Source organism: Pseudopodoces humilis, chromosome 8 (assembly GCF_049639895.1).
Source record: "Pseudopodoces humilis isolate 2021_Gansu_Grassland_sample_001 chromosome 8, ASM4963989v1, whole genome shotgun sequence".
NCBI classification, from domain to species: domain Eukaryota; kingdom Metazoa; phylum Chordata; class Aves; order Passeriformes; family Paridae; genus Pseudopodoces; species Pseudopodoces humilis.
This window is the reverse complement of record NC_142207.1, coordinates 18066220-18093960: the sequence shown is the minus strand read 5'-3', so window position 1 is coordinate 18093960 and position 27741 is coordinate 18066220. Positions and strand designations below refer to the sequence as shown.

Sequence of the window (27741 nt, the reverse complement as noted above, 5' to 3'; positions counted from 1 at the left end):
GGAAATTATAGGAAGAAAAGTATTTTATTGCTGTTTGTTTTATATATGACTTTTGTAATATAAATGCTGTTGGGAGGAAAAGGCACACGTGAGTCTCAAAAAAAGAAATCCAAATAGAATTCCAGAACAGGTCCAAGTCATAAATAATTTCGTATATTTGACCAGAACCACTCTAAATCTACAACCTTTTACTCTCAGCACTGCTGACATTCTTCTAAGATACAGAAATAAATACAATCACCAAAATGAAAACCATGCAGATGAACTACGAAACGCCCACATGATGGCACCAACACCTAAAGCTTCAGAGAGGACAAAGCTTGAGCTTGAGAACAGCTGCAGGTTCATGTGGTGCTCCTAAATAGAAATCTGAATATAATGGGGTGAGAAGTACTGTGAGGTTCCCCTTGAAAACTTTTCTTTGCATGTCTACATTAATTAAAAAAACTTCAAGTGATAATGATACCTCTACCTTCTAAACTGTCAAAAAACTGAGGCATTACATTCAACAGTTCTTTGGGTTTTCTGCGCAATGAATATATTTAAAATCCTTTACTGCAAAACTAGCTTTTCTTTATGTAATTCATATATGAACATAGCAAAAGAGAAATAAATATATTTTTTGAAACATTAAAAAATCATGCTACAAGTGTTTCACCAACCTGTATTTTACACAGGCTTTCAAAATCCTTTTTGATGAAATGTCCACTTACCCTCACTACGCTTTCATTAGCGGAAAGATAACTATAATATACCTCAACATAAATTTAAACAATGTGTTTTAGCATTCTGACTTTGGTGACTAGCCCTTCACCACCACCTCAGTCCCACAATCTTCTATTAATCACCATAACTCAATAATGCTCCAGAATATGGTAGAGAGTGTCATATAATCGAAAAAAAAAATATTTGTAGTGGCACCTGTAGCAAGGAAATTGAAAACTATGTGCTAACATGATTGCTTTGGAAGTCATTTGTAGGCCAGCCATTGATAACAACATCCAACACATACCAACTGCTGTAATTATCAGTCTTACAGTAGAGCAAGACTGAAAAAAGTCCGCTCAAGATTTAGTCTAAATAATCTCAGGATCCCTATATGCAATGCTAACACAAAACTTCTTTCAGTGTACTTATGACTTCTGTAAATACAACTGTGCAAACATCTGTATTTGCTCCTTATTAAGTAAGCTGGCTTTCTGAAGTCAGTGCCCTCATCGCTCATACTGGTATTTGGGATCAGACCAGTGGGATGCCTACTATAGTCAGCTATTCAAACACTGTAAAAAAACAAAATAATAGTTAAGTAATTATAATAATTTAGCTTTTCAAATCTCTACCTGCAATGTGAAAGTCTCATGACCTTCTTGAAGACTGAAATTAAAACATCAATAGGCTTACAAGTGTATAATGCAATAACGATCAAGAAATAAAACAGACAGGTGGGATACATACAAGACTGAGAATGTGTAACAAAACAAGAAACCTCAGCTGTTCTATGAATCTGTCTTTCTGTTAGCATTATCTGAATCAGAAAATATAAAGGAATAATGAAACCATATTTTCACCAAATACTCATGCAGACACAGAGCTGGGATCAAAGATTTGATTTTAATACGGAGTGTCAGGGAAGAACTTAAAGTATTCTGAGCAATATATCTGCAGTTTATGAAAAATGTGGAGGAGGGGAAAAGATGAAAAAAAGATGTGATGATTACAGAAAAAAACAAGAGGGAAGGAAAAATTATGTGGGTGAAGAAAGAAGACACAGAAACTGTAAAGGACGATGACTGGTTGTCTGGCTTCTGGTATTACTATATTAGGATCCAGCAATGAACAGAAATGTAAAAGAAGGAGAAAAAGAACAGAAGACAGAAATAGTAGAGGGAAGAGGGACAAAGCACTACAGATCATATTGATCCCGGGACATGTGCCAGAGAATGATTTAAATACTAAGTAACATCTCATTCATTAGTTCATCAGTTTTAGACTAACCACTTGAAAAGGATATGAATGTACCAAAATCTTAATAGCTATTTTTCTAAGAGGATTGAAAGGAGTTAACATGTACAGGGCAGAGGTGGCACTGAATCGGAATATTGCCTTCCCTTTATTCAATACTATAAAGGTCTGGAAAAAGAAAAAGAGAATGAAAAATAGCATTTAGATGATACCAAGTTACAAACCCTGAATCATTTTCATTTCATCATTAATCATATTTGGTCAATATGCTCTTTTGTCATTGACACAATCCCCTTGTCCAGTTCACACATTGTGGAGTCCAGCCAAATTACTATAGATACAAATAAATGAACTTAAATGCATCTATTTAGAAATCAAAAGTAATCCTGATATTGCTAGCTAGTAAACAGAGACAAACATAAAAGTAACATAGGCAATATTTGAAGAATTAGTGTACTTTTTGTACAGTATAATATATACACTCAGGTAACTGTAACCAAAATGAGAGCCATTAAAACTTCTACTTCAATCTCTAAATCAAATAAACAGCCTAAATTATCAAATCAAAGTACTAAGACAAAACTAACTCAAAGTTATCTGAGTTTCAAGTGATCATGAAAATACAGAAATCTAGAGTGTTCAATAACCATTTTTGAACATAACACTAATGTACTCAATTTTTGCTGTACTCTGAGAGTAATGTATTACTCCCCTTTCCAGCTATTGCTTGTGATAGTTCTGTACCTGCAAATCTATTTTCCTTGTCATACTTTACTTTCACCTAATACAGAATTCACTGCATCCATGTGTTTTCACTTTCTCTCCACGGTTTCAGCAATGACTCATGCATATATATCCAACATTTCCAGAAGCATTTCTAAATGTAACAGTGTTTTTAAAATCCAAGAAATAAAGAATGAAACCCGTAAGGTTTTTTTAAAAAAATAATTTTGATTCCCACACATCTGGGGTATGTTCTGTCTATTTCCATCATCCCTTCTTTCTAGACAGGGATGAAAGCTCATGCTTTTTGAGAGGAAGTGGATCTAGACAGCATTGTGGCAGTCCTGGGAAGCCCAAAGGGCACATAAGTCATGCAAACCTGGAACACTGCCAGCAGCCATGATCTGCCTCAACTGAAATCAGAGGGCAGCATTTGTCAAGATTACGTTCTACTTTCTGAGCAGGTGTGGCAAATGGAGCAGCTGAAACCACAATGCCTCTCCCTGACTGAAATAATAAATTATAAATTATAAAAATCAGTTCTACCAAATGTAACATGTTTGCATTTTCCCATACTTAATGATTCTCAAGCTGCATTTTGATCTTTTATTGTACAGGAGTCTGTAACATGCTCTTTACTATGAAGATTTTTCAACTCTCCTATTATTAGTCCTGTAGCTAATGAAATTAGACTTCTAATAATTTTCTAATAAGAATTCTTATGTTTTCTGCTCCCTTTACTCTGACAAAACCTCTGATGAAGTGGCATTAGTGTTATGCTGACTCATCAAGTTACGTTAAAAAAAGAAAACAAAGCCTGACCCAAAAAATTATGTTCAAAAATATGCAAAGAACGCTAAGAAAAATAATAGGAAAAATTATGATTGTAACATACAGTTCAAAGTTTTGCTTCTCCTACTGGAAATCACAATGCTTTTGGAAAAGATCATGACAACTGCTATGCATTTCTCAATCAGGAACAATCAATTCAGCAGGATTTTACTTCCTGTCCATACTCAATTGCAGAATTACTTCTTCTAGTTTCATGATGGTACATGCTCTAACTTTAGGATTTCTGATGTTGAATTCAGATTTTTTACTGCTACAGAATGTGGAAAGAATTAAGAAAAGGAATTGGTATTTGACCCAAATTCTATCTGCCTTCCAGACTTCAACAGGGTAAATCACTTCAGTAAAGGGAGCAAAAGATAATTAATTGAAAACTTTGTTTTCAAATTTAACTCATTATTCTCCATACATTAATTCCGTTTTAGAAATTCTGCAATGAACACTTAAGGCACAATTGATTTTTTTTGAGCTCTTCTGCTTAGTTCTTCACGGTATGCCTATATTGCTATTGTTTCAACATATTACTGATGAGGCATACCCCTAATTCCTGCAGGAAATATCTTCATTTGCTTTTTTTCTCTTATTCTGAGTTTGAATCATAACAATTCTTGGAGTTTCTCTTCATTTTTCTTTGAAGCAGTTTCTTCATTTTCATGGGTTTTGTTTTTTAATTCACCTGTTTTTGTTAGCTAGCTAGTTTCCACAGGAAAGAAAAGAAAGCAGGAGAAAAAAAATTATGAAAACAGGAAAAAAAAAAATTATTTCTTCTTTACTAGTAAAATAATGGGACTGAATACATATGATGCCAAAATCAAAGGGACTGAAAATCTGGAGGAAACCCAAGGCCATCTGGACACTAGTCTAAAGTTCAACACTTTTGTGCTGGTCACAGCAGTTGTTGTTACTTTAAATCAAAGCAAATATGTGGATCTATTTTTTTTAAATTAACATCTCCATAAATATTTTTTTAATTATGTAACATTCTGTCAACACTCCAAGTGCAATTGCTACCTCCTCTTTATTTATGTCCTTTTTTGAAACACCTCCTCTTTGAAAACAATCATAGAACAAAATAGAACTGGATAAGAAAATTTTTTCACCCAGACTAATTTGGATATATGATGCCTCTACAGAGTAAATATGGATCAGGATGATCATCATCATATCCTGAGAAATTACTTTTACATATTTCCCTATCTTTCCCAGTGACAAGAGAATGCAACCTAAACTTTTCACAACAGTGAAGAAATCTAGTAAGAAGATGTGTAGCTACCTTTGAGATGGATTTCATATTGAAGACCTGCTCCTTTCACAACTATAATACAGCAATTAGTAATTATTCTAAAGATGACCGCTGTGCTGCTACTTCAATTCTCCTGTGTGTAAAACTGAAAGTTAGGTTTTATTAAAATGCCAAGTTTATAAAAAAAAATAAAATTAAGTGCATCTCTACTGATCTACAAGGTCCCACAAACTTGCATTACTAATTTCTGTTCTTCGAGTGGAGATTTCTGCCAATCACACCAGCTGTTGGGGGAATTATTATATGGAAGCTCTAGGTCAAAAATAATAGAAATACTGCATCTTTGATGGGTTCTTTGTTATTTATTCTTCTTAAAGTCTTATAGAAATATATAACACACTCACTTTTTTATTGATATAATATGGGTCCAGGTCTTCCAAGGGCTCAGACACCATTCCTGGAGGTATGTCACCGTAAATAAATGGCAGTGTCTTTCCTGCCTCCAAGTCACTGTTTGGCTTTGGGCCATCTTCATCATCATCATCTTTGCGTTCTTGCTTGGATTTTTTAGCTTTCTCTTCATTGATACGCTGTTCAATAGCTGCAAGTGATTCTCTTGTGAAATAGCGGAAGCTGTCAGGTCCTGGTGGTACCAGCACTGATTGTGCCATCTTTTCATCCTGCACCTCTTAATTACTGCTTAGCCTCTCTCATAAAAAAGTGCTAAAAATATAAAAAGAAAACAAAAGAAAAACACAGAAAAAAAATTACAGCAACACAGCTACAATGTAAAGCAATATACCATCACAGAATTTTTTGTGGGACATCTTTTAAATTCAGTAAGTATCATCCAAGAGGAAACTGTCATGAAATTAATTTTTAAATTTGTTTTTATTTCAAGACAAACCATTTTTGTTTTCAGCTTGCCTCTTAGAGCTGGCACAGAAGTATCAATCCTTAAAACATTTAGTTTAAAGTTCCCTTACTGCTTGTACTAATAGATTTTCAATTCTACAGGCTGGTAAAAAAAGTCATACACAACACAATAACATCTTTTGCCTTTATCAAGGGTAATGTTATCCATTCCCATGAATAAAGCAGGAGATATTTTCCACTACATTCAATGTCAGGAATCAACAGTTCTGAGGTATTTGGTTCAGTGTTGAGGAATGAGACTCCAGACAATGTAGCTCCTTATTATCCTGAGAGCTGCATCTTGGACCAGTCTTCCCTCTAGCTATATGGACCAGAAATGACTCTTAGAGTCCACTACTGCCACATAAAGCCAGAAGGATCCGTTGAAAGCAATACAAGATGCTCCTTCACTTCGAGTACAAATATGCTGCCTTTGCTGAACTGCCAGCTCAGGAAACAAGGTTTAGGCATAAGCACCTGTATTCAGATCCCCTGCCTTGCAACACACTGTGCACTGGAAGAATTGCTGAATTAAACAAAACTGATTTTTAATCATTATATACTGTACTTAGATCTTTTATGTCTGTTATCATGTCAATATTTCACAAATTTCACTAGCAGGAGCAGGACCATCTCTTAATGTCTCCAGGCAGCTCAGTTAAAAAGAACAAGTGAAAAATATTCCCAAGGCAAATACTTTGATCTGAAATCACAAACAAGATATCTGCTGTAGCCTACAAGAATTTTTCTCAAGCATCCTTCTCAGTAAGCACATTAAAAATATTGCAAATGCAATAAAGTAACAAGTTCTGAGTAAGACAATATACCCAGAAATAATTATCAGATTAAAATGATACAACAGTTTGAATACAATTAGCCTGATCCTATTTTACTGTCTCACTTAGCACACATACTCCAGCACAGCCGCAACAAATTAGTATTTTTGAAGGCTGTTAAATAAACTGCAACATGATGCTTTCTCCTCCTTTTCAACCATATGCACACAGCCACTTCCACCTACACGAACATCCACACACACATCCCAACTCCTGCAGGTCTCCCTGTGAGCATGCTCTTCCACTGCAGGCAAATCCACCTGGTGCATTCTGTCATGGACGGTCTGTACCAAACTGCTGCTGGAAGCTGCACTGACTACCAGCAGCAGAAGCATTCATTAGGAAAATGAAAGTGGTCCTGCCGCAGAATCCTGTTAGATTTCATTTCTAATTATAGGGGGGGGGGAAGCATAATTCTGTTTTAATACTGCAGGAAACAATTAAAAATTCATTACCAGTGAAGAATCTTGCAGTTATGTGGGTTTGGAATGGCACCAGGGAAGACTGCAGTTAAAATGCCTTTTCTTTTTTTTTTTTTTTTTTTTTTTTAAAGTCTCCTTTTACGGACCACACCTAACTTCCTGCTGGAGGATCCTGGTTATTGAAGTAAAGTCTGGCATTTCCTGTGCAAGCCTACTGAGTGCTGTAACTCTTATTGCCAGTAGATGGTACTGATACATACTCATAAATTCTCCTCAGAAATGGTAAAGAATTTTTGCATGCTTGAACACTTGCTTAAACTGAGACTCTTGGACTAAAATACATGATTTTATATAACCATTCAAGTCTCAAGATACTCAAAAATTCTTTTGAATACATAGCAGCTACTGCTGATGTGACCATAGCTGTTAAAACTGAAGGTGAGATAGAAAGAAAGTAGGAGGGATAAGCAAAGTAAGAGTAATAAAAAAAATGGAGGTTACACAGGCGATTGCTGAAACTGTATTATCAGCAGTCTGGATTACTTTAAACTGTAGCTTCTGTAAATATACTAAAACAAATGTATACAACTGTGCATTCTTTCTAAATGCAGATTGGCCAGCAATGGGAGGGAAGGAGGGCATGTCTGAGTGTTCACTGCAGCAGAGAGGTCCTGTACAGAAGTCATCTATTCTTGCTCCCTGCTGCAGCAGGTGGTTGGGAACACTGTAAGCCACTCTCTGTGGCAAATCAGTAAAACATTCCCTTTGGGCACCACTCCACCAGAACACCATCCTACTTCTTTCCACTCTTCTGCTTGCTCTGTATTTTCCATGCTTACCTATTTTTGTACTTTTTCCTTCTGCTGCACCAATAAAACCTCTTTATCTCTCCTACCTCACCAGCAACCTTCTGCCCTTCCCTCCTTCTTTCACACATACACAAATCTCCTCCAAACTTTTCAAGCAAGACACATTGGTGTATCTATATTTTCAAATCTTCTGGCATTTATTCTCTGCCATCTCCTTTCCTTCAGCCATGAAGAGGACAAAAAAAAGGGTGTGGAAAGTAATAAAAAGCAGAAGATCAGTCTAAAGTGAGAGATGTTGGAGAAGGAATTAATGGAGGGGCTAAAGAAATGCCAGTGTGGCTTTGAAGAACAGACAGTGAAGGGAGGTGAAAATATTGATAATTTTTCCTTTTGTAATTGTGGTGAGAGAATGAAGAGTTTGACTTGGTCAAAAAAAGGCTTTTGAAATTTTCAGAAACTAGGAAAAAATGTGCCAAATGCAAACTATAATTGGACCACATGAAAAGTATCAATTTGGTTTTGATTAATTTAACTACTATACAATATTTTAAAGTAATGTTAAAAAGCCTCTTAGAAAAGTGCTTAATTCGATAGGGTTTTCTATTTTCAGAGATGATTCAAAGAAATCAACAAAAAGTTTACAAATGATTCCATGTAACCAATTTTTTGGCTAAGAAGCTTTGGTTGAAAACTTCTGGACGGCTCTAATTAGGACTACGGTTTACTTGGGGATGTTCTGAAGTCTCAAAATAAGAGGATTGTGAGACAGCACAGATCCACAGGAGGAGTAGAGTAGCTTCTAACTACAAAAGCATTTTGATTATTTATTTGTATAGATAGGCATCTGATTATGAATGAAAATTAGAGTAAATCAAGTACCTGAAAAGCTGGGCTAATTCACACAATATGGAAAAGGAGCTTCATTCTTCCATTAACAGTATATTAAGTTAAAGCACCTGATTATTTGTTTCTTATTGTAAAGGTCTGAAATTACCAGAGATCTCATTTTGATTTTCACCAGTGCTATACAATCTACAGGCACAGTGTCAGGAAGGACAGTGAAAAGAGAAGACAAAAAGGAAATAGCCAGAGGACATTGTATCCCATTGCCTTAGAGGCTTGGGTCTACAGTCTTACTAGGCTGTAAGGAAAAATGAACAAGTATTTTAGAGAGACAGACTAGACAGGAAATGCAATATTAGCTTTGCAGTCTAAAAGAGAAATATATATACTTCCAAAGAGGAGACAACAATAATACATCTAGAGAAGCTGGTAGCAATCCTTAAAATAAATTTGATACTACACATAGCTATAATAAATGTAACAGATAAAATTATTAGAGAAAGGGAAAATGAACTCAAATAGCAAATACCAATGAAAATGCAATCCAACACAGCCTATGTTTAAGAAATATTGTGTGAACATGGTAAAAACTTACCTCAAACATAAACATGAAATAAGAATGGCAATTCTGGTAATAAGTTATTCCAGCTGCTATCTTCCCACCTACAGAATGTACATGGGTACATTTTACAAACAATTTTATCACTAATGGTATCCCTCTTCCCTCTACTGTGGCATGTGTGAAAGCTTGAAGTGGACCTTGTCATTTAATCATCTGGTAAAACACAGGGCCCACAGAAGGGTTAGAGATGAAGAAGTGTTCAGTGTCCTATGTAAAGAAACTCTACATGAGGATGAATGATTTTTGACAGGACAGAGCCAAGAGGAAGCTCCAAATCTTTTCCTGATATCCTAGGAGCCCTCATTTACAGACAATCCTGATTAATAAAATTAGAAGGAAAACAGATTACCAATTCTTCCTCAGAAATGTGTAAAAACTGTCTTTGTTCAATGGCAAAGCAAAGCATTAAAATGTACAACTGGCAACTTGCCATCATTCTCTGTGGTTCTGTGATCACTTTACTCTCCAGCTGTGTGTCCCTGTACTATATTAGATTGTCCCTAATTGCATGACTTTTCATTTATAGTTCTGAATTTCATCTTGTTCCAGTAACACCAGTCATCAAGCTCATCTAGTCCTTTCTGTGTAACAGCTTGCTCAGTCTTTGACAATGCCTCACCACTTTGTGATAGGAGCAAATTACATTGGCATATTTCCATTTCTTTGCTGAAACAATAAATTAAACTTTAAATAAAATCTGTCCCAAAATTAAAACACTGGCAAGCAACTTTGACCAAAGTGTAGGTTGCTGTGATACTTGTTGCAGTTTGCAAAATACGTTAATACTATTCTAAGACCCTTAATCTTAAAAAAAAACCCAAAACATTAAGTTTGTACTCAAAAATTAAATAGTATTTTAATTGAAAGAGCAAAAGACACCTAAGTGGATCTTTTTCTTCTTGTAAATAGTATCAATTTAATCAAATACACTGAATCTGAAGAGCTCCTGTCACCTCTTCCCCCCATGATACTTACAATACTTACTATACTACCAAATTAATCATGGTGATCTAGGTGACTGAAAAACATGTTTGCTAGCTTTGAGATGACAAGAAACTGGGAGGGCTACAAGTAAACAGGAGGATAGTATTAAAATTTAATATGTCTTGACAAACAACAAAACGGGCTCAAAAAATGATGCAATTCAAGATATGTAAGTTCTACATTTTATATTTAGACAATATAGAAAAAATTCAGACCACAGAAATAAAACATCCAAGGAAATGCAGAATCCAAGAGATCCTTAATTTGAAAGCTTCCAAAGAGATGTAGGATTTGAGTTCTTTCTGTCTTTATTTCACATTGAAAAGATTTATTGAAGACATAATGACTGTCTTTATATGTCCAAAAATCTCTTTCAAGGAAGCAAAGGAATTTGTTTTCTTTTTATCTAGCATACAGATAAACAGGTTGTGGTGTTAAACTGCAGCAAGATGAAAACTTTTTAGCAGTGAAAAAAGGAAATTAACAGGGTAGACACACAACCATCTTTCTAGGACTTTAAGAAAAGCTAGACCTTGGAAGAAAAAGCTCAGTGGTGAGTGTGAGTTTTGTACCAAAACTTATCAGGATAAGAATCAAGAAACTTGTAACAGGCCTTCACTGTTTTAGGGTCTTAATAAGTGTAGGTTTCTCATTGTCTTGTGCTGCTTCATGTTACATTTCTCCCTAAGCCTCAAGGAAGCTGTCAGCACTCCAAAGAACAGCATGAAAGATTGTATAACATGGGACTGCCCTGTTGGAAGATGGTTTAGAGCTGGTGCAGTACCTCTGCTAAGATTTATGTTTTTGCTGCTCCACTGCTGAAATTAGACAGCAAATAAACATCAGTTTTCCTGTGTCTGAGATTTGCTTTGTGTTTCGTATAATGCTACACTATCTGTTCAGTAGCCACAGCTGAGAGAGGTTCCTCAAACAATATCGATGTACTTGAATTGTGCACTTTGAACAGTAGGTGTTCCTGCAAAACAAATCTTTCCAAATGGCTCGTAGAAGAGCTATATAAAAATACAGCTTCCTACACATTTTCCAACATTTTAGATGGATGTATAACTAACAAGCCACCTTTGAAAATGCAGTTACTTGAAACCTTAAGCCAATATGAGATAGTTCTGTCAGAAAGGACAGCTGCATTTTCCACCCACTCTTACTCTGCTCATTTCCCACTGTGTTGGCCTGAGCATTTCTGCATTTTAGACAGATCACCTCACTAGTCTGGCTGAAAACTGTAAATAACTGGGCAGATTTCAGAAAGATCAAAAAGCTGATCCATCACACTTCAGAAAATAAATTAGGAGTCTTTGTCTCAAGATGTCCTCTCACCTTAGAATGAAAAAGACTAGCTGACTAACTTCAGTGTCTTCCAAATCATAGTACTTCACCTAAGTGCAAGCTCAAAAGGCTTAAGGCACCAGAATATGAAGGAATGGATCTCCAGAGTTTGAACAATGGAGCAGAACAGGGCTCTAACAACTCTAGTCAACAAATATTGGCATAGATCCTGTACCTGGTATAGAACCCAGTATAATAGAATAAAAAAAAAACAAACAGCAAAAAGGGTTATTAAAATGCCTAAATGGTAACAAATCTAAGGATCAAATTAGGCTACTATTCAGTTACAGCAGCCTCAGGATTCCAAGATCAGAAGGTGACCAGGATCACCTGTTTCCTTTCAACATGGACATCAGGACTGCATTTTAAGAAAAATGTGCAGGAAGGATCATATAATATGAGAAGAGATATACGAAGATCCACATTGGGAAAGTTTGGGGGTCCTTCAAATCAATTTTCTTACTCTCTTTAGAACTTATTTCAGGAAACTACCCAAACATCTGGCAATATTTACTCCAAAGAAGTATGAAAAACACGTTGGTAAAAATCAGTTGTTATCTTTACTTATTGTTAACCAATAAATGGCAATGACTTGCATTTGTTAAAGTTAATCCATTTTCCTCTTTTATCAGAAATGGCTTTTGAATAATTGCTGATTTTCAATCAAATGTCAGTGCATGAACAAAAAAGCTACTTGTCTTTCCAGATAAGAGGACCTTAAAACTTTCCTTCCAGTATGAGACAATTTAGACTTTTCACTTGATGACAATACCATTCTTAACTTTTTTATTTAATACAGTGAGATAAACTTTCTGCCAGACTGTAATGGTCTCCTCCAGTGCTCTTTGACCACAGGAAAAAAAACAAGGCTGATGTAAATCCAAGTAAGGTTCAAAATAACCATTCAAGTCAAGTATCCCTTGACAAAAAGAGAAATATTGTCTTCAAATCAAACAGCAACGTGGGAAGACAATGCAAGAATATTCGCCAAATCCCTAATGAAGCTGATTAAGTGATTATGGCCTTTCAGCTATCTAGCTGCAGTGGGCTCTTCTTCAATCTTTGCCCTGATACACATCGTGAGAAACTATCCCCACAAGTAGAGTCTTGTGTAAGTGTCAGGCTAGAGATATATCCATTTTTAGTGTGTTTGTGTGGGGAGAGCGAATATACAATTCAAAGATGTAATGATAACAGAAGTGCCATATGTATGGGATGAGCTAGATATTTCCAGATGCCTGAATAGGAGAATGTGCTGACTACTTATGCTGTTAATAAAACATGCTGTGATTTCTTTCCTGACAAACCAGAACTCAGAATTTAGCATTCCCAGTATGGGCATTATGCAAAGATGTTTAGAATGAAATCACTAATTAATCTCAATTACAGCACATCCACAGAAAATTCATATATAATTTATATCCTTCTGGCTATAAGGCACCAGGTAGATGGGAGATTCTAACATCCCTCAAACATCTGTCTAGAAGTTTTGGATGAACAACATAAATAATGATTCTGAACCTACTGACAAATTATTGTGGGAAGTACTCTGCGATTCCACTTTATAGCCTCGTACTGTCTTTGCTGCAACGTAGGTTGCAAACACAACCTACGAATAAGACTGTGCCCTTTCAGTTATGGCTTACGTAAGCCCAGGTCGGGCTCCGGCAGGGAAGCCGGGCGAAGCTTCCCCCGAGCCAGGGACAAAGGGCCACGGACCGAGCCCTCCCATTTCCATGGGCTGCTGCGAGCAGCTGCCACTTCCATGCAAACATTTCCACCCGCTCCTTGTAAGCTGGCAGCGCCAACATGCCGGCACGGCGGGCGCTGCGGCGAGCCGGGGGAAGGTGGGAAGAAGGCAGGCGGAGAAGGCCGGGAGTAAGGCAGGGGAAGCAGGGCGGAACCCACCGGGCGCCGCCGCCCAGCCCGCCCCGCCGGCGGGCGCCGCAGGTGCGGCAGCCGAGCCGCCGCCCTGAGCCTCGGCAACCCGGTTGCCACAGCGAGGGAAGACGGGCGGGCCGGTGTCGCTGGAAGCGACGAGCCCGAGAGAAAAGGCGGCTGGGGAGGCGGGCCGGGAGCTGCCGGGCTCCGCAATGGCGCGGCGCCCAGGGGAGGTTGCCAGGCAACCGGTCCGGCGGCTGCGGCACCGCGCTGCGCAGGGGGAGCGCCGCCGCCCGCGGCTCCGGAGACTCCCGCAAAGCCCCTCTGACACACGGCCTGTTCCAGAGGGACAGCTGCCCCCGGCAGCACCAGCCGGGCTCGGTCACACGGGAGAAGCAGGAGGGACGGGAAGGAGCAGGTGTTTAGGGCAGATTGCGGCAGGCGAGGCAGGAGTGGAGGGGGTTGCTGAGGAGAACCCGCCCTTCAGAGCCGCCAGTGAGGAACAGCGGAGCCCCGGCGGGCCAGGTCCCTCCCCGTTGTCCCAAGAGCAGGGCTGAACAGCGATGGAGCCAAACTCAGGCTTTACCACCAGGGCGGGAAGAAACCGGGGGATCACCATCCCTCCTTCAGTTCAATCTGTGTACCGTCTGTATTGAATACAGAGAGTCAGCCATGCTGCCTACTGCCTGCAGCCAGCCAATTCCCCTGCTCCGGGTGGGCGGGTGTGTTGTGGGGCTTTTTTAAATAGGAAACGGTGACTGTAAAACCATAGAAACGGACCAGGAGAGTGGGGTGCTGGGACAGCTTTTACATCATCGCCACTCATTTCAAGCTGTTGGTATATTTTTGATAAAAAATTAACCTCATCCACTACATGACAAAAACCCTGAATTTTGACTTGGTGTATGTGAGAGGACACGAGGGGGTACGTGTCCGATTTGTAACTTCGCAAAATAAACAAAGACAACCTGGATCTAAACGGAGCATTTTCTAAACAGGCTTGCATTTGCAAAGATAGCTGACTAGTGACAAACACAACTGCCTCTTGAGAAACTTCCAAACCCAAAACACAATAGGCACAGAAAGCATGAGGACCATCCCACATGGGGGAAACAAATATCTCCATGGATAACAGATGAGAATTTCCCCCCTGGGAACTGTACTGACACTGACAGGCTCCCTGCAGCTGCACAGCACCAGCTGCCAAGGGGATCCTGCAGGAGTTAATGCAGCTTGAAAGAAGCATTAACTCCCTGGATATCTATCAACCTTTAAGGGCAGGATGCCACAAAATGTTTCCTCATAAGCACTACTCATGCCCCTACTATGTAGCTGCACCTGGAAACATATCTAGGTTTCTAAAGGAGATAGAATCACACACACAAAAAAGCACAACTACAAAAAAAGTACAACTTCCTTCCTCATGCATCGTCCTCACCAGATTCCCTTTGCCGCTGTAATGGAAGAGTTGGATTAGTTCAGTAAAGTGCTACTTCAAATAAACCAGAAGCAAAGTGGTTTCAGTGATTCTGGAAATTAAGTCACAGATGAGGTCCCATATTTACTTTTAAATATTATTTTAGTCTTATGATGGTTTATGGTTAGCAGTTCTTACTATATCTTTAGGGACAGAGTGCAGATGAGGCCAAGCCAGCTACTAGTTACAGGTTGTGATGTCTCATGCTAATTGCCGGTGGGGCTGACTGTACTGTTTATTACTGAGATAGTTGACATTGACCTGCCCAGTTTTCCTTTTATTTTTTTTTATTTTTTATTTCTTCCCCCCATGTTCTTTATGCCAATATTGAAGTGTTGGGCTAAAATTTTACATTTTTGCCTCAGACCAGTTTTTGAGGGAAGCTTCAACTCAAATGAAACTATTTCCAAGAAAAAGGCTACATATATGTATTCACCCTTAAAATTTTGTAACTGCCAATATTGAAACCATGAGTAAGTCACATCCTGAATTTGGAACTTTTTCTTTTGGAAGGGTATCTATAATACTTTCCCAGAGTTGAAAAATTTTGAAAAATTAATTTGCATTTATTTAAAAGAACACTCCAGAGATTTAAAGGTGCAAATTACAGAGATAATGCATTTTTCTGTTAATTTTTTTTGTCCATCTGAGGGGATTTTCCTTCAACTGAAGTCTGTCCTTGTGGACTCTGCTGACCCAGGAGTGGAAATGTTTTTATCTTTTTGTTCTAAATCATTCTGTATCTTGGTTACTAAAGAAACAAAACAAACAAGAAAAAAACAAAACATAAAAACCCAGAAGGAAATAGAGAATGAAAAGGGGGCATTTAGGAAAAAAGGGAGACATATCTCAGACTGAAGACCGGCAGCACAAGAAACCTCCAGGGAAATGATACGTGTAAGAACTGTCTGCCTGGATAAAGCAACTGTCTCAAAACTGGCTGCAGTAGTCCTGCAGGCTGGTTGGAGAGCCATAAAAAACTCAAAGACTTGTAGATTATTATGATCAAGAAATTCATCTAGATTGATCAATTTGAAATAAAATGAGACCAGGCTGGGGAACAGTCAAGGAAAAGGGAAGCAGGGGAGGCAGTATAATGAAGCAAGCAGGGATCGGAGAAAGCAAAAAAGCTTGAGGTGAGTGGGCAAGAGAGGGAATGAAAACCTGAGATAACTGGACTGGAATTAATTGAAAGGATGGACAGAAAGATGTGAAAATGAGTTTATAAATGTGAGAAGAGCACTGTGAAGTATATGTAAACATGTATTCAATAACTCATTCATATGTGTATCAATATGGTTTCCCTAAAATTGTGTACAAACACTCCAATAAAAAGCACCTATTACTGTAGGAAGAAGGACTGAAACGACAGCATAGAATTGAGACTGCTTTAGTTTTGGTGCATTTGTCAGTAGATACTGTAATGCAATGTTCACTGTCTGATGTAGTATACAATATAGATGAGCTCTTAAAAGCAGTGAGATTTGTTTGAAGGAGACTTCCTTGATTCATTGGTGCTGCACAGGAATTGGGAGAAGTGACTAGTGGGAAGGGGAAAAGAAGGATAACTATGTATCCTTCATGCAAGGCCTGTGTACTGTCTTGGAGATCTGGCCATGCCACAAATAGGGTTTGCCTTCTCTGGCATCAAATGCCTATATCTATTGGCATCTGCATCTAAGCAAATCTGAACTCCTTTCATATTTCTGGAGAAAAATAGGTCCTGTAAAAGGCAATTCTTCTGGCCTATTTCAGATGTCTACCTTATGATGAGGCAAGTTGTGCCCTAGAAGTGCCTGTCTCTCTGGACTGACTAGAAGGGGTAAAAGATGAGTACTCACTACTGCCTGATGGCAGGCAATTCACTCAAACTGCTGTTTTCCCAGGTGGCTACAAATCACATGTGAGATTTCTAGAATGTAAAGACAGCCTTAATTCAGTGTTCTGCAGCTGATTGCTTGATTCTGCCACTTCCTAGCATACTTTTAATGTGATTTTTTAAATATGAAATATTTAGTGGGTCCTTTTACTTCCACACCTCCTTACTAAATATCAGCCACTTATTTTTCACCTATTACCATTGTTCCCATTTTGTGTTTTAAGATGCAGAACCACGTGTGGTTTGGGAACCAGAATGATGTATGAGAATATATGTGGTCTGCATTCTGATACACACTGACAGAGAGAGGGGGAGAATTGAATATTCCTGTTGTAGTACTCAACAATATGTATTAATTACTGTAATTGTAATAGTTATCATGTATTAAAGTTCTGCCAACTCTCCAAAGCTTCACACTACAGGCATCTCTACAGCTGAGTACCTATGTATTTTAAATGAAGATGTCACCAGTGGGAGACACATAAGGCTGGATATATATTCAAAATTTGGCAACCAAAAAGGAAAAATTAAACCAAACAGCATGAAATTAGATCCTATGATGAGTAATATAGTTGGTGATTTGTGCAGAACACAGCCAGATGGTTATATAGCATTTCCCAGACCATCATACAGGAACTGTTAGAAAGCTTTAGAGCTGCACCTTCATCCCCTCCACGTCCCATGCAAAGGCACAGGGCAAGTATCATTGCTACTCCCTGGTGACCTGACCAGCATGTTTGTTTCCCTGGGTAATGAAAAGCCCAGTCAGATATATAATATTAGAAAGCATTAAACAAGTCTCTATTAAATGCAGAAGATTTTGTTTGATCTGAAAGGAAACAGAGTAGTTAATTGGCCCACAATTAAATAGAAGTGCCATTAAAAAATCCTGAAACAGTTTGCCAGGCACAATTTCTCTTTGCCTTTTATAGTGTCCTCAAAACCCGTCATATCAAGGCATAAACTGTGAATATTCTGAACACTATGAAAACATCTTTATAGATCAATTTATCCTGAGGGACAAAGTGCCTATGGCTGACACATGCAGTTAAGAGGAGGAAGGTAGTATCACTATTCCATGAAGAAACTTGAAAGGCCTGAGGGAGCAATGCAGATTCATAAGTGTAGGATCAGAGGAGGTGGTTATGAGTGTTTATTCTGATGTTTGCCCAGTTTGGATTATACTAGTCCCCTGATTTAAAAAGAGTCTCAGCTAAAACACACCAAATTAATGAGAAACCCTTAGTAAGCCTTATGGCAAAGTATTATTGCAACAACACAGGTGCCTTGTTTCATACTTGGACATCACCTTCCTGTTAATGATGTTAGGAAAAAAAAGGAGAAGTGGCACAGAAGTGTGGAAATGTGCCAGAAATGGAAAGCTGAATACTTACATATCTGCCCCAAACTAATTTTTATAGCTCCTGATTGTTTTTATAAGAGGGAGAAAACAATTAATGGCTTTAAAGTTCAGTCACTTTTTTTAAAAATGCAGATTCAGTTTGAAGGTAACTTTAAATAAAAATGAGTGGAGGCTTGTTTGTTATAGTATTTTATAACTATGGGGAAAAGGATTGCTGAGGACAATTACAAAATTCTAGGCTAAAATAAAACTGCAGACAATTGTAACAGGACTATATGGAACTGAAATTTGTTCAGTGGAGTTTGATAATTTTTTCCAGTTCAGAATAATTTCCTAAGTGTACAGGGTTTTTTAATATACTCCATTTGCATTTGTTGGTATGTGTGAATAAAACAACAGAGCAGATGTTGAAAACCTCCTCAAGAGAGTTTTCCCATTCCCACTATATTTGAGCCAGCAAAAGAGTTTCTGATTAGAGGGAATACAGGAGCTCCCCGAAGAGTTCTTAGAAGCATTCTGTGCTCACCTGCAACTTGGAGCTGTAGTACTACAAGGACGTTTTCCCACAGGAGCTGTGCACACCACACTGCTTATTTCCATATAGAAACATGGATATGTCACTGTTTCCTTTACAATGTATTAAACTCTTTTTTATATAAACTCAATTTGTATAGCATTCTAAAATTTCTCTTTCCTCCACCCTACATTTGATTGCTTCTTGCCCATCAGTCACTGTTTTCTAAGTTCCCAGATGACATTTCCTCTTCTTACCACAATTCCGGAGCTGTTTGCCCATCCTCACAGTATTTATACCAACTCACTAGCTCACTCCACTTCTGCATCATATCCTTAATCTTTCTCACTAAGGACAGATTATTTTGAGAATGTGTGAATATGTGAACTTATTTGAAAGTGAGGTCAGTACTGAGAAAAGCTATATAATCCCTTTCCCAGCAAAGGAGAAGACTTCTCCAGAGTTCTCAGCCTCTGCCACTCCACAGAGCAAGATATGAACATGAGTAATAACATCCAAGTGTCCCATACAACACTAAAGGTCATCATCATCATCATCATCATCCCCTGAGGCTTATGTTCAAGCTTTTTTCCCCCTGAAGAATTCTAGTGGAGTAAAGTACTGAATTTCTGTGTGAGAGTGGACTGCCTTCAGCTTGGCTTCGAGAGCCAAGATCAAAGATCACAATATTCATAAAAAATTTCATCTGGCAAAAGTGCAAATATTTTTATTGTCACAAATATAAAGGCTGTAAAGCACTTTAAATGTTAACTGTAACTGAAAATATCATAAAAATTTTGAAACAATAAGTCTTGAAAATGTTATGACTGTTGCACATGCTTAGCTTGCTAGATGTAAAATATTATTCTGTTGAAAAGTCTCTTTTAAGTGTGGCCCAGTAACATTTACAGCCTATTTCTTTCTAATCAAATTTACTTTCTTAATAACTTTAAAGATTTCCATCTCCATATTGCTTCTGAGAGTAAAATTCTGTGCTTTCCATTTCATTTATTAGTATTTTCCAGAAGCCAAATGAAAGTAGAGCTCAACCTGCACTCCAGTATTTTCCAAGCATGTTCTAATTGCTTCACTAGGAAAACTTTTCAGTAGTATTATCATGGTACTTGGGAGGCTGTTTACTGTCAACACTTTTGTGGTGCTTCCCATTTTACAAAATGGAAAGCAGCCGCTGCACTGAAAAATCTAACCTGTGTGAACGCATTTGCACAGGGTGTTTGTGCAGCCATCACCAAAGTCTCAATCTGCAAACAATCATGCAGTGTTTGCCCCGTGTCTGCTTTCAGGTTAACACAACTACAGATGGAAGATTTTTTCATCTTGCCTGGTGTCAGTACTTATCTTTTCGTTTCCATGGTTGCATTATTGACTTTCAGCAAAGAGAAAACACATGGAGTTCACACACTCTACAAATACACCTGTTAAACTCTTTGGATACAACCTTGCATGCTAGAGTGCCAGTTAAAATAACTTTGCCAGAGACTTCCAGGAGGGAAGACTTATCTAACAAAACTTGCCTTGTGGCCCAAGAAGTAGGATTTTCCACTGGTTTGCCTTTGGTACAAACGTTTACTTATACACAAAATAAAATTAGCATACTTAGAGATAGGCTGTCAAGTTTCAGCTATCCTGGGCAGAGTCCTTGTTTCTTTATTGTGTTTGTTTAGAAATTCGCCATTTACTTGCCTATAAGCACATGGTTTGTTTAGATACTCAGATCCTGGCACCTGTTTATGGAACTCATTTTTAAGCAGCAAATTCAGATCCCAGGGTCTAGGCAAAGGACATTTGTCTCTAACCTTGCTCCCCAGTTCATGATTCATTAAACTCTGGCCACTGTTTTTCTTGAGATTGTAGACAGTAATTTTTTTTTGCATGTATCTGTCTCCATTTTGTATACATTTATGGAATCCAGCTCCTAATATATCTGTTATCCTACTGAGACAAACGGGTGAGTCTAGAACACAGTGTATTGCTTTAGAGAACTTGAGTCAGACTCCTAATTTCAAAGTGAGTCATTTATATTTATCATCAAACAAAACTACATTGGGGTCAAAGTCTGTGGAGGATTTTGCAGTTACACTGAGGATAGTGAGACATGGTGAAGATGATATAGGAAAAAAAAAAGTATAATTACCTCCCATTCAGATAGGAAGAGTGTTTCTGCCCCACTCTGAAAGCCTGCTAGTAATAATTCAACTAAAGCAACACTCACCCTGCTGCAAGAGGAAGGACAATGGTAGATGGGGAAACATTGTAGCTTTAACTGAGTTAGCTCAGTGTCAGTGACCAGAAAGCTATGGAGTCAGAAGTTAGAAGGCCAAAATAATCAGGTAAGCTTGTACAGTTCCATACAGCAGAGATGCTGCCTTTGAAACCTAAGCTAAAGGCTGGCTGGACATGCTGCCATCCTGCTTTTTTACTGCGGTGTTAAACAGTACCCAATATTTTGGCTGGAGCAGGTGGCTTGATGTCTGAATTACTCAAAACCTATATGTTACAACTCCGTTTAAGACCAGAAAATCAGCACCTTATGGCATAAAACCCAGACAACCCCTCTCATATGATATGAAGGCCACACCACAAAAACACTTGCTGTACATTCAAAACCTGGACATCCATCATCTTAAAATACATGCCTGCTCATGCTATTTGTTATCAGTTTGCTCAGGTAAGGTAGCTGCACCCTGCATGGAGCAATCATTATCTTATTGAACATGAGCCTCTTTCTTGGTGGAGGAAGTTTGTATTTTTAATGCATAATGGCAACCATCTGTGAGGATCTCCAGAAAGATCCTGCATTAGCTACAATTAGGTACATTTCATCTGGCCAGAATCAGTGGAAACCAAGCAAAGAATAAAGCAGAAAGTAGGATCACAATTACTCAAGGCCTAAGAAAATTTCACATAGAACAACCACTGGACTTTGCCTCAAGAGACATAAAAATAAGTTATTGCTAATCTTTTATTTTTTAACTTTTTTTCCATATAGGATGAACACCAGCAGAATTTTGTTTAATGTTTCCATCATGTGAATCACTTCAAAATGCTTTCAGCTTTGCCAAATATTAGTTGTTGAGACATTTCTTTAATAGCACTATAAAAGGTGAGATAGTTCTTTCAGTGAAATTGGAAAGAAAATATCTTCACAATGCAGATTCATGTATCCTCTTTCAGTTTGAATGCTTATAACAACAAAAACCTCACCATTTAATAGAAAAATACATTTTTTGTCTGCTTATTGGAAAAAGTTTTACAGTATTATTTCCCTAATCTACAAGTTTAAAAAACAACAGGCAAAAATGATGAATCTCTGTTGTTGGGTTTTTTAATAGGGAGATTAAAAACTGGTTTTGTGTTTCTTTAATAAGTATGGTGGTAATACTGCAGCATTAAAATGTATTTCCAGCCAGTTTTTTTGAGAACTTCTGCTACAAAAATGGATCGTGTAAAGTAGGATGCTCAGGCAATATACAAGTTTGAGTCTTGTTGCTCCTGTTTAAATTTATTGAAATCTGGCCATTCAACACTTCTCTAAAATAATTTCTAGATATGCTCAGAAAAAGCTTCTTATCAGCTTGTAATAAATACTTAGAGAGCTGCCATGTGTTGCCTGTGTTTCTACTTTAGCAGCCCCTTCAGCGCAGTTAATACTAAGAATTGCTGAGACACCCAAAACTGAAAGCAGGAGAGGAAGCAAAGCCCTTCTGCTGGTCCCAAAGCAGTCAGAGAAAGCAGCTGAACTTCAGTTGGAGGTAAGGGTCAGAAAAGGAATGATAGTAGGTTCAGAAGCAAAATAAGAGAGGCAAAGTTGCAAACTTGGAATTTGAACTAAAGAGTGTGAATATAGTTATTCAATGTTTCTTTAAACTGTCCTCTGTCAGTATTTTGGTCCCAAATATTCTTTACAACATATCTTTCCAAGTATGCATTAAGTACAGAATGATTAATTTCCTCAGCTTTTTTTTTTCTTTTAAATCCTTAAGGCCTTTAGGAATTCACAACATCATTTGCCTCTCCTCATTACCACCTCTGGGAAATGAGGTACATTATTTGTCTTTCAAAGACATTAACAGAGGAACAGGAGATACAAGTGACCACTGGCAGAAATGTCTTCTCACCCAGCATTTCTAAGATATTTCTAAGGTGGATATTCATGAGATGAGAGAAGGAACAAGAAATTGATTTATTCGAGTGACTTCAGGAAGCCTCTAGAAAGGAGGCCCTGGGATTCCTGATGCCTGCTTGGCAAGCTGGGACTGAGGGCAAAGAGAGAGAGCTCTGATGGGCAAGAGCCCCCTTCCACTCAGGGCCAGGGTCTGCAGCTGCAAAGGATCCACACGGGTTTGGAGAAGTTGTAGGAGCATGTCTATGGCCTTAAAACATTGGAAGCAACACAGTAAAAATCTTGCTTGAGATTTTTCGTGCTCCAGTGAAGAGCTGAGTGCATAACAGGATTACGATTGCATTTCTTGCTACCAGGTATGAGTCAAGCAGATAGACTATATTGGATTTCAGTGTTCTCTCCATCCCTTTGGTGGGAGAGTTTTTAGGGCTAGCTGGGGATGGAGTAGGGCTGCAGGTAGTGACCATAAAAATCTATTCATCAAGGTCTGAGATGAAATCAAGGAAGCAGCACTGGCAGCATAACCGATGCTGGGCTCTTGCTGCAGGGTGGGTACACTGGTCTCTGCTGTTGAGATCTAATGCTTATATGAGTATGATGTACACTTCAATGAGAGTAATTCAGTACTCAAAAATAACAAGAAAGCTTTAATAGCCCCTATACTTAAGTTTCACACAATATAGGGAGAGTCAGCTTTCTCTTAGGGTCAAGTTTTGCTTGAACTCTTCAGAAATACCCAACTTTATTCCTAGTGAAAGGTAACTGGATCATGCTTTGATATGATACAGCCATTTATGTGACTCTATTTCCCAAGACCTAATGTTCACAATAAATGTACTCAAAATCTGTAAGAATTCTGCTTCAATAATTTCTTTTAAGGGCTATAATAACTCAACTGATCTTATTTTTTTTAAGCAGAAGTGTTAATCTAAAGACTGCCTTTGAAGCTACATGCCCATTTGACCTCCTAACAGCATTTTATGAATACTGCAAAATTTCTGTGATTACAGATATTATTTTTTCTCTGAAAATTGTTGCAGTCTAAAAATCAAGAGAAGAGAGCCAGGTATTTATCCACTTGCCTAATATTGAGAATGTGAGTCATCCCATTGACATGTCTGTTTGTTGTTGAAGTGGGGCCTATAGACATATGAGAGCATCATTTATTTAATGCATTTATCACCAGAGGGAATTGTAGATCATTTGAACATGATCATTCATCATTTCTCCAGAGCTGTTCAATAATGAAGGAACCTATACCATCTAGTGAAGAGACCTTTCAGATGTTGCAATGGCTCAGCCATAACCAGGTATGCATATTGAAAACATTGATCAGAAAAATGCAGCTAAGCAGGCAACCTGCAGAGATGGCGAGAATGTGAGTGAACCTTCGTGTTTCACTTGTATCTATGGAATCATTTAACGCCAACACAGCATCAAGCATTCAAATCCCAACAGGCAATTTTCTGTTGTTTCAGTAATCACCACAAAAAGAAAAAAGTTTGCCTTTACACAGGTGTGTGAAAATTTTGATGAAGTGCTACTTACCACCTTATAATAGAAAGCAACAGGGAAAAAAATGATTGCACATTCTCTGTTTTTTCACAAACTGGTTACTGAACCCCTTCTCTGATCTATGACTTTGTAAGTCAGTGCATTTCTGTGTTGGTTTTTCCAACTAAAACCATTCTTGGTGTATTAAGAGAAGGTAAGAAAAAAGACCAGAAGGTTTGAAAAAAGAGTCAGGGGGTGCTGCATGAGCTTCCCACCTCCTGAGTCATTCTGCTGTCTCTCCCAGTGGGTATCATGCTTCTAAAAAAATAATGAAAGGAATATTTTTTTCTCTCTCATGCAATATGGAATGAAGTTTCAAAATTAAAATTTCATTCTTATATATATAAAACAATTCAAAAAACATATGTGTTTCATATGGTATATGCAGCAATGCAAAACCATGTTTAGTCACAGACAAGTCCTCCATTCTGTCTTCCATCAGGGAGAGGCTGTTTTGGGAGATGAGGGAGGGGAGAATCCTATAAATCTCCTATGCCTCACAGAAAAAAAAATGATGAATTTAGGAAGTAAAGAGAGCTTCACACTGAAAATGCTATAAAGAAGCAACAGTACATCTCTGCATCAAAATTGTGCAATCCCAGGGTTGCAGTTTTGTGCTTTAAAACACACTCCAATTTATATTCAGAATACAGCACCAATATAGCCTCCAGTAGAAAAAGAAAACACTTGTGGATGACCACCTTAAAACAACAGCAACAAATTACCTCAATTAAGATGAAAAACACAAACTCAAAAGTAATTGTTATTACAAACATGCAAGGTTAAAAAGCATAGGACTAGAAACCTGCAAAGAGCAACATTATTTTTCATTATTGTGCTAAGACCCAATTAAATGCTGTGAAAAATCCGTGCAGTGGCAAAGATGGCTATTATTTCCTCTCCTCTTGCTCTATTAATATTAATTGAAAACTAGGTGTGGCACCACAAGAGAGGAATCTTGGTAAAAACCAGCTAAAATTTGTTGGTTTGTAGCATTTTAATTAAATATAAGGTTGTCTTACCTGATTGAAAGAGAATTAAAAATCATAGCATAAGAAATATCCATACACTTGTAGATAGATGATGAGAGCCTCCTTCTACTGCAGGTACAGGTTCCTGGGCAAAGAAGCTTGTAAACTCTTGATTTCACTGAAATGAAAAAGGAAAGAAATAAAGGACCTCCCCATAAAAGCAACAAAGGAACCTCTGCAGTATTCTGTAGTCTCTTCGCCTGCTTCCTGTTCTGAGATTCATTCCTTGAATCCCAGCATCGATCAGAAAATTGGTTGTGGGGGAAAAAAGGAGGGGGGAGAGCGGAGAGGGAGGAAACGAAGCGGCAGCGGATTCCGTGCTGGCTCCACCTCCTGGCAGGACCGAGCGCGCTGGAGCCCGCACACCCTGCCCGCGCAGCTTGTGCGCCGCGTTACCCTCCAGTAAACAGCTTTAAATACAGGAACACTGAGCAGTGCTCACCAATGCTTGAAAACTGGCTTGACATATAAAGTACACAACATGATTTGTTTTTCTTTTTAATCACAATGAGGTAAGTATTTGAATACATCAATGTACGTGTAATTGCAGAAAACTTGATGTTCTGTCTAATACCTTTATTTTACTATGAACTAAAGCATGATCTGTTTAGAAATAAAGAAATAATTCTTTATGCAGAATTCTCCACTACAGAATGGTAAAAAATAAGAGTGCTGGTTTTTTTTCCTTTGATTATTGATCCTGCAAAACACAAATGACATTTATATACTTACTAAAGTCCAGAGGGGGAAAAAAGTTAAGTAAGACAGAGGGAATGGATGCTTGGATGTATCCAGGACCATTACATTATTATAATAAAGTATCCTTACGTTATTTAAAGTACATTTATTGTAATAAAATATTTTAAAACTCAATAAAGAGTTTTTAGGGTGATCTGTTCTACTTTAATCCAAGGCTCCATCTCATTTTATAGCATCTTAGAGCTGATCTCTGGTGTTCTGTATACTATTAGTTGTGAAAGACAAATGTACAAATTGACTGCCTCACCCCAGTTGTCTCTAGGCACAATTCCTATAATAGCAGTGTTGGATTTAGTGTTACTAAAGGATACCTTATACTGGAATGCTGTGTAGCTGACTGTTTCTACTTTTATCTTCTATTTCTATCATGTACACCTGCTCTGTCACATCACACAGCTAGCAGCCACCTGCATGTGGGGTTGGCTTAGCAATTCTCAGCTGTGGAGGAAAATTTAATCATACCAAAACATGGGGCCTGGGGAAGGAAAAAGTGCAAAATTAACTAGGAATGTATCTAGATGAAAACCGTGGACTTTAGAATTAGGATCCATGGTCTAACTCATCACAAAAATCAGTGTTGTCAGCACAAGGGAGTAGCTGAAGAGACAGTCCAATTGAGTAACGACAGATATTTGTGTCAGCTTAAACCACTCATCACGGTTATCCCAAAGCCTTGGAGTGTCCCAGGAAAATGATCCATTTTCATGCTTGTTCAACCCCTACAATGGGATCTTGGACCCTGAAAGGACTCCAAAATACTAAAATAGTGCAAGCAGTGATAATAGTAGGTCAAAACACCTATAGTGTGAGCATGGACTGAGCATCTTAGAAATCCTTTTTTCACCAAAAAATGTGCTCTAGTTTGGCTCTGAGGAATTTTTTTCCTTAAAATACTGCTATATACAGAACTACTCATCCTTGAAAGGGGTTTCCCTGCTAAGCGCCGCCGGTGTTACCGTCAGCTGGCGCTGTCCGCGGTGCTGGAGCTCGGCCTGGCTCCACTCTGTCCTCAGCGCCCGCGCTCCCCACTGGGGCACGCAGCCCGAGCTACCTGGGAATATACTTTGACAGCTTTGTATAAATACGAAAATACATCATGGATACATTTAGGCCTAGATGAGATCGAAAACGCTGAATCTGATATTTGAAAGCCTAATTAAAAAGTCACTTTTTGAATGTATTTTTTGCAAAATTATCATTTAGTTGGAATATGTATTTTTAAAAGTTTTAATATGAATTCAGCTTCATTAACTAACCAAGAACTACGCTATCTAAAAAAAATAAATAATAATTTCAATTAATAAAATCTGTAATATTAAAAGCGAGATAAAGCTGTTAAAAGAAATTTGAAAATTGTATGAATCTTTATAACTTATCATAGTACTAATATGTAATTCTTTGCAAGAGAGTAGTAATGTAGATAAACATGTACTGGTAATAAACATTAATTTAATCTGCATTATAAAAAATATACAGAAATTCAGAGAGCCTTTTATTCTGTAATCTCAATCCTTTTACTCACTTTTCACTTCTATAATCTGTATGTATATAGCAATTACATCTTAGAGGTAAAACTCATTGTCA

General features: G+C 38.0%; 1 protein-coding gene across 7 annotated transcripts in view; it reads right to left on the bottom strand.

Moving 5' to 3' along the window:
* The window catches only part of LOC102109585 (sodium channel protein type 2 subunit alpha), a 75473-nt gene extending 49832 nt beyond the window's left edge, over positions 1-25641 (bottom strand). For all 7 annotated transcript variants that reach the window (XM_088059213.1, XM_088059215.1, XM_088059218.1 and 4 more), the window contains exons 1-3: positions 25390-25641; positions 5182-5500; positions 2013-2130 (exon numbers count right to left, since the gene is read on the bottom strand). In XM_088059213.1, the coding sequence (XP_087915339.1) occupies positions 2013-2130; positions 5182-5448 (385 nt within the window). In that variant the 5' untranslated portion in view covers positions 5449-5500; positions 25390-25641. The remainder of the gene's footprint in view (positions 1-2012; positions 2131-5181; positions 5501-25389) is intronic.
* Positions 25642-27741: the final 2100 nt, after the last annotated feature.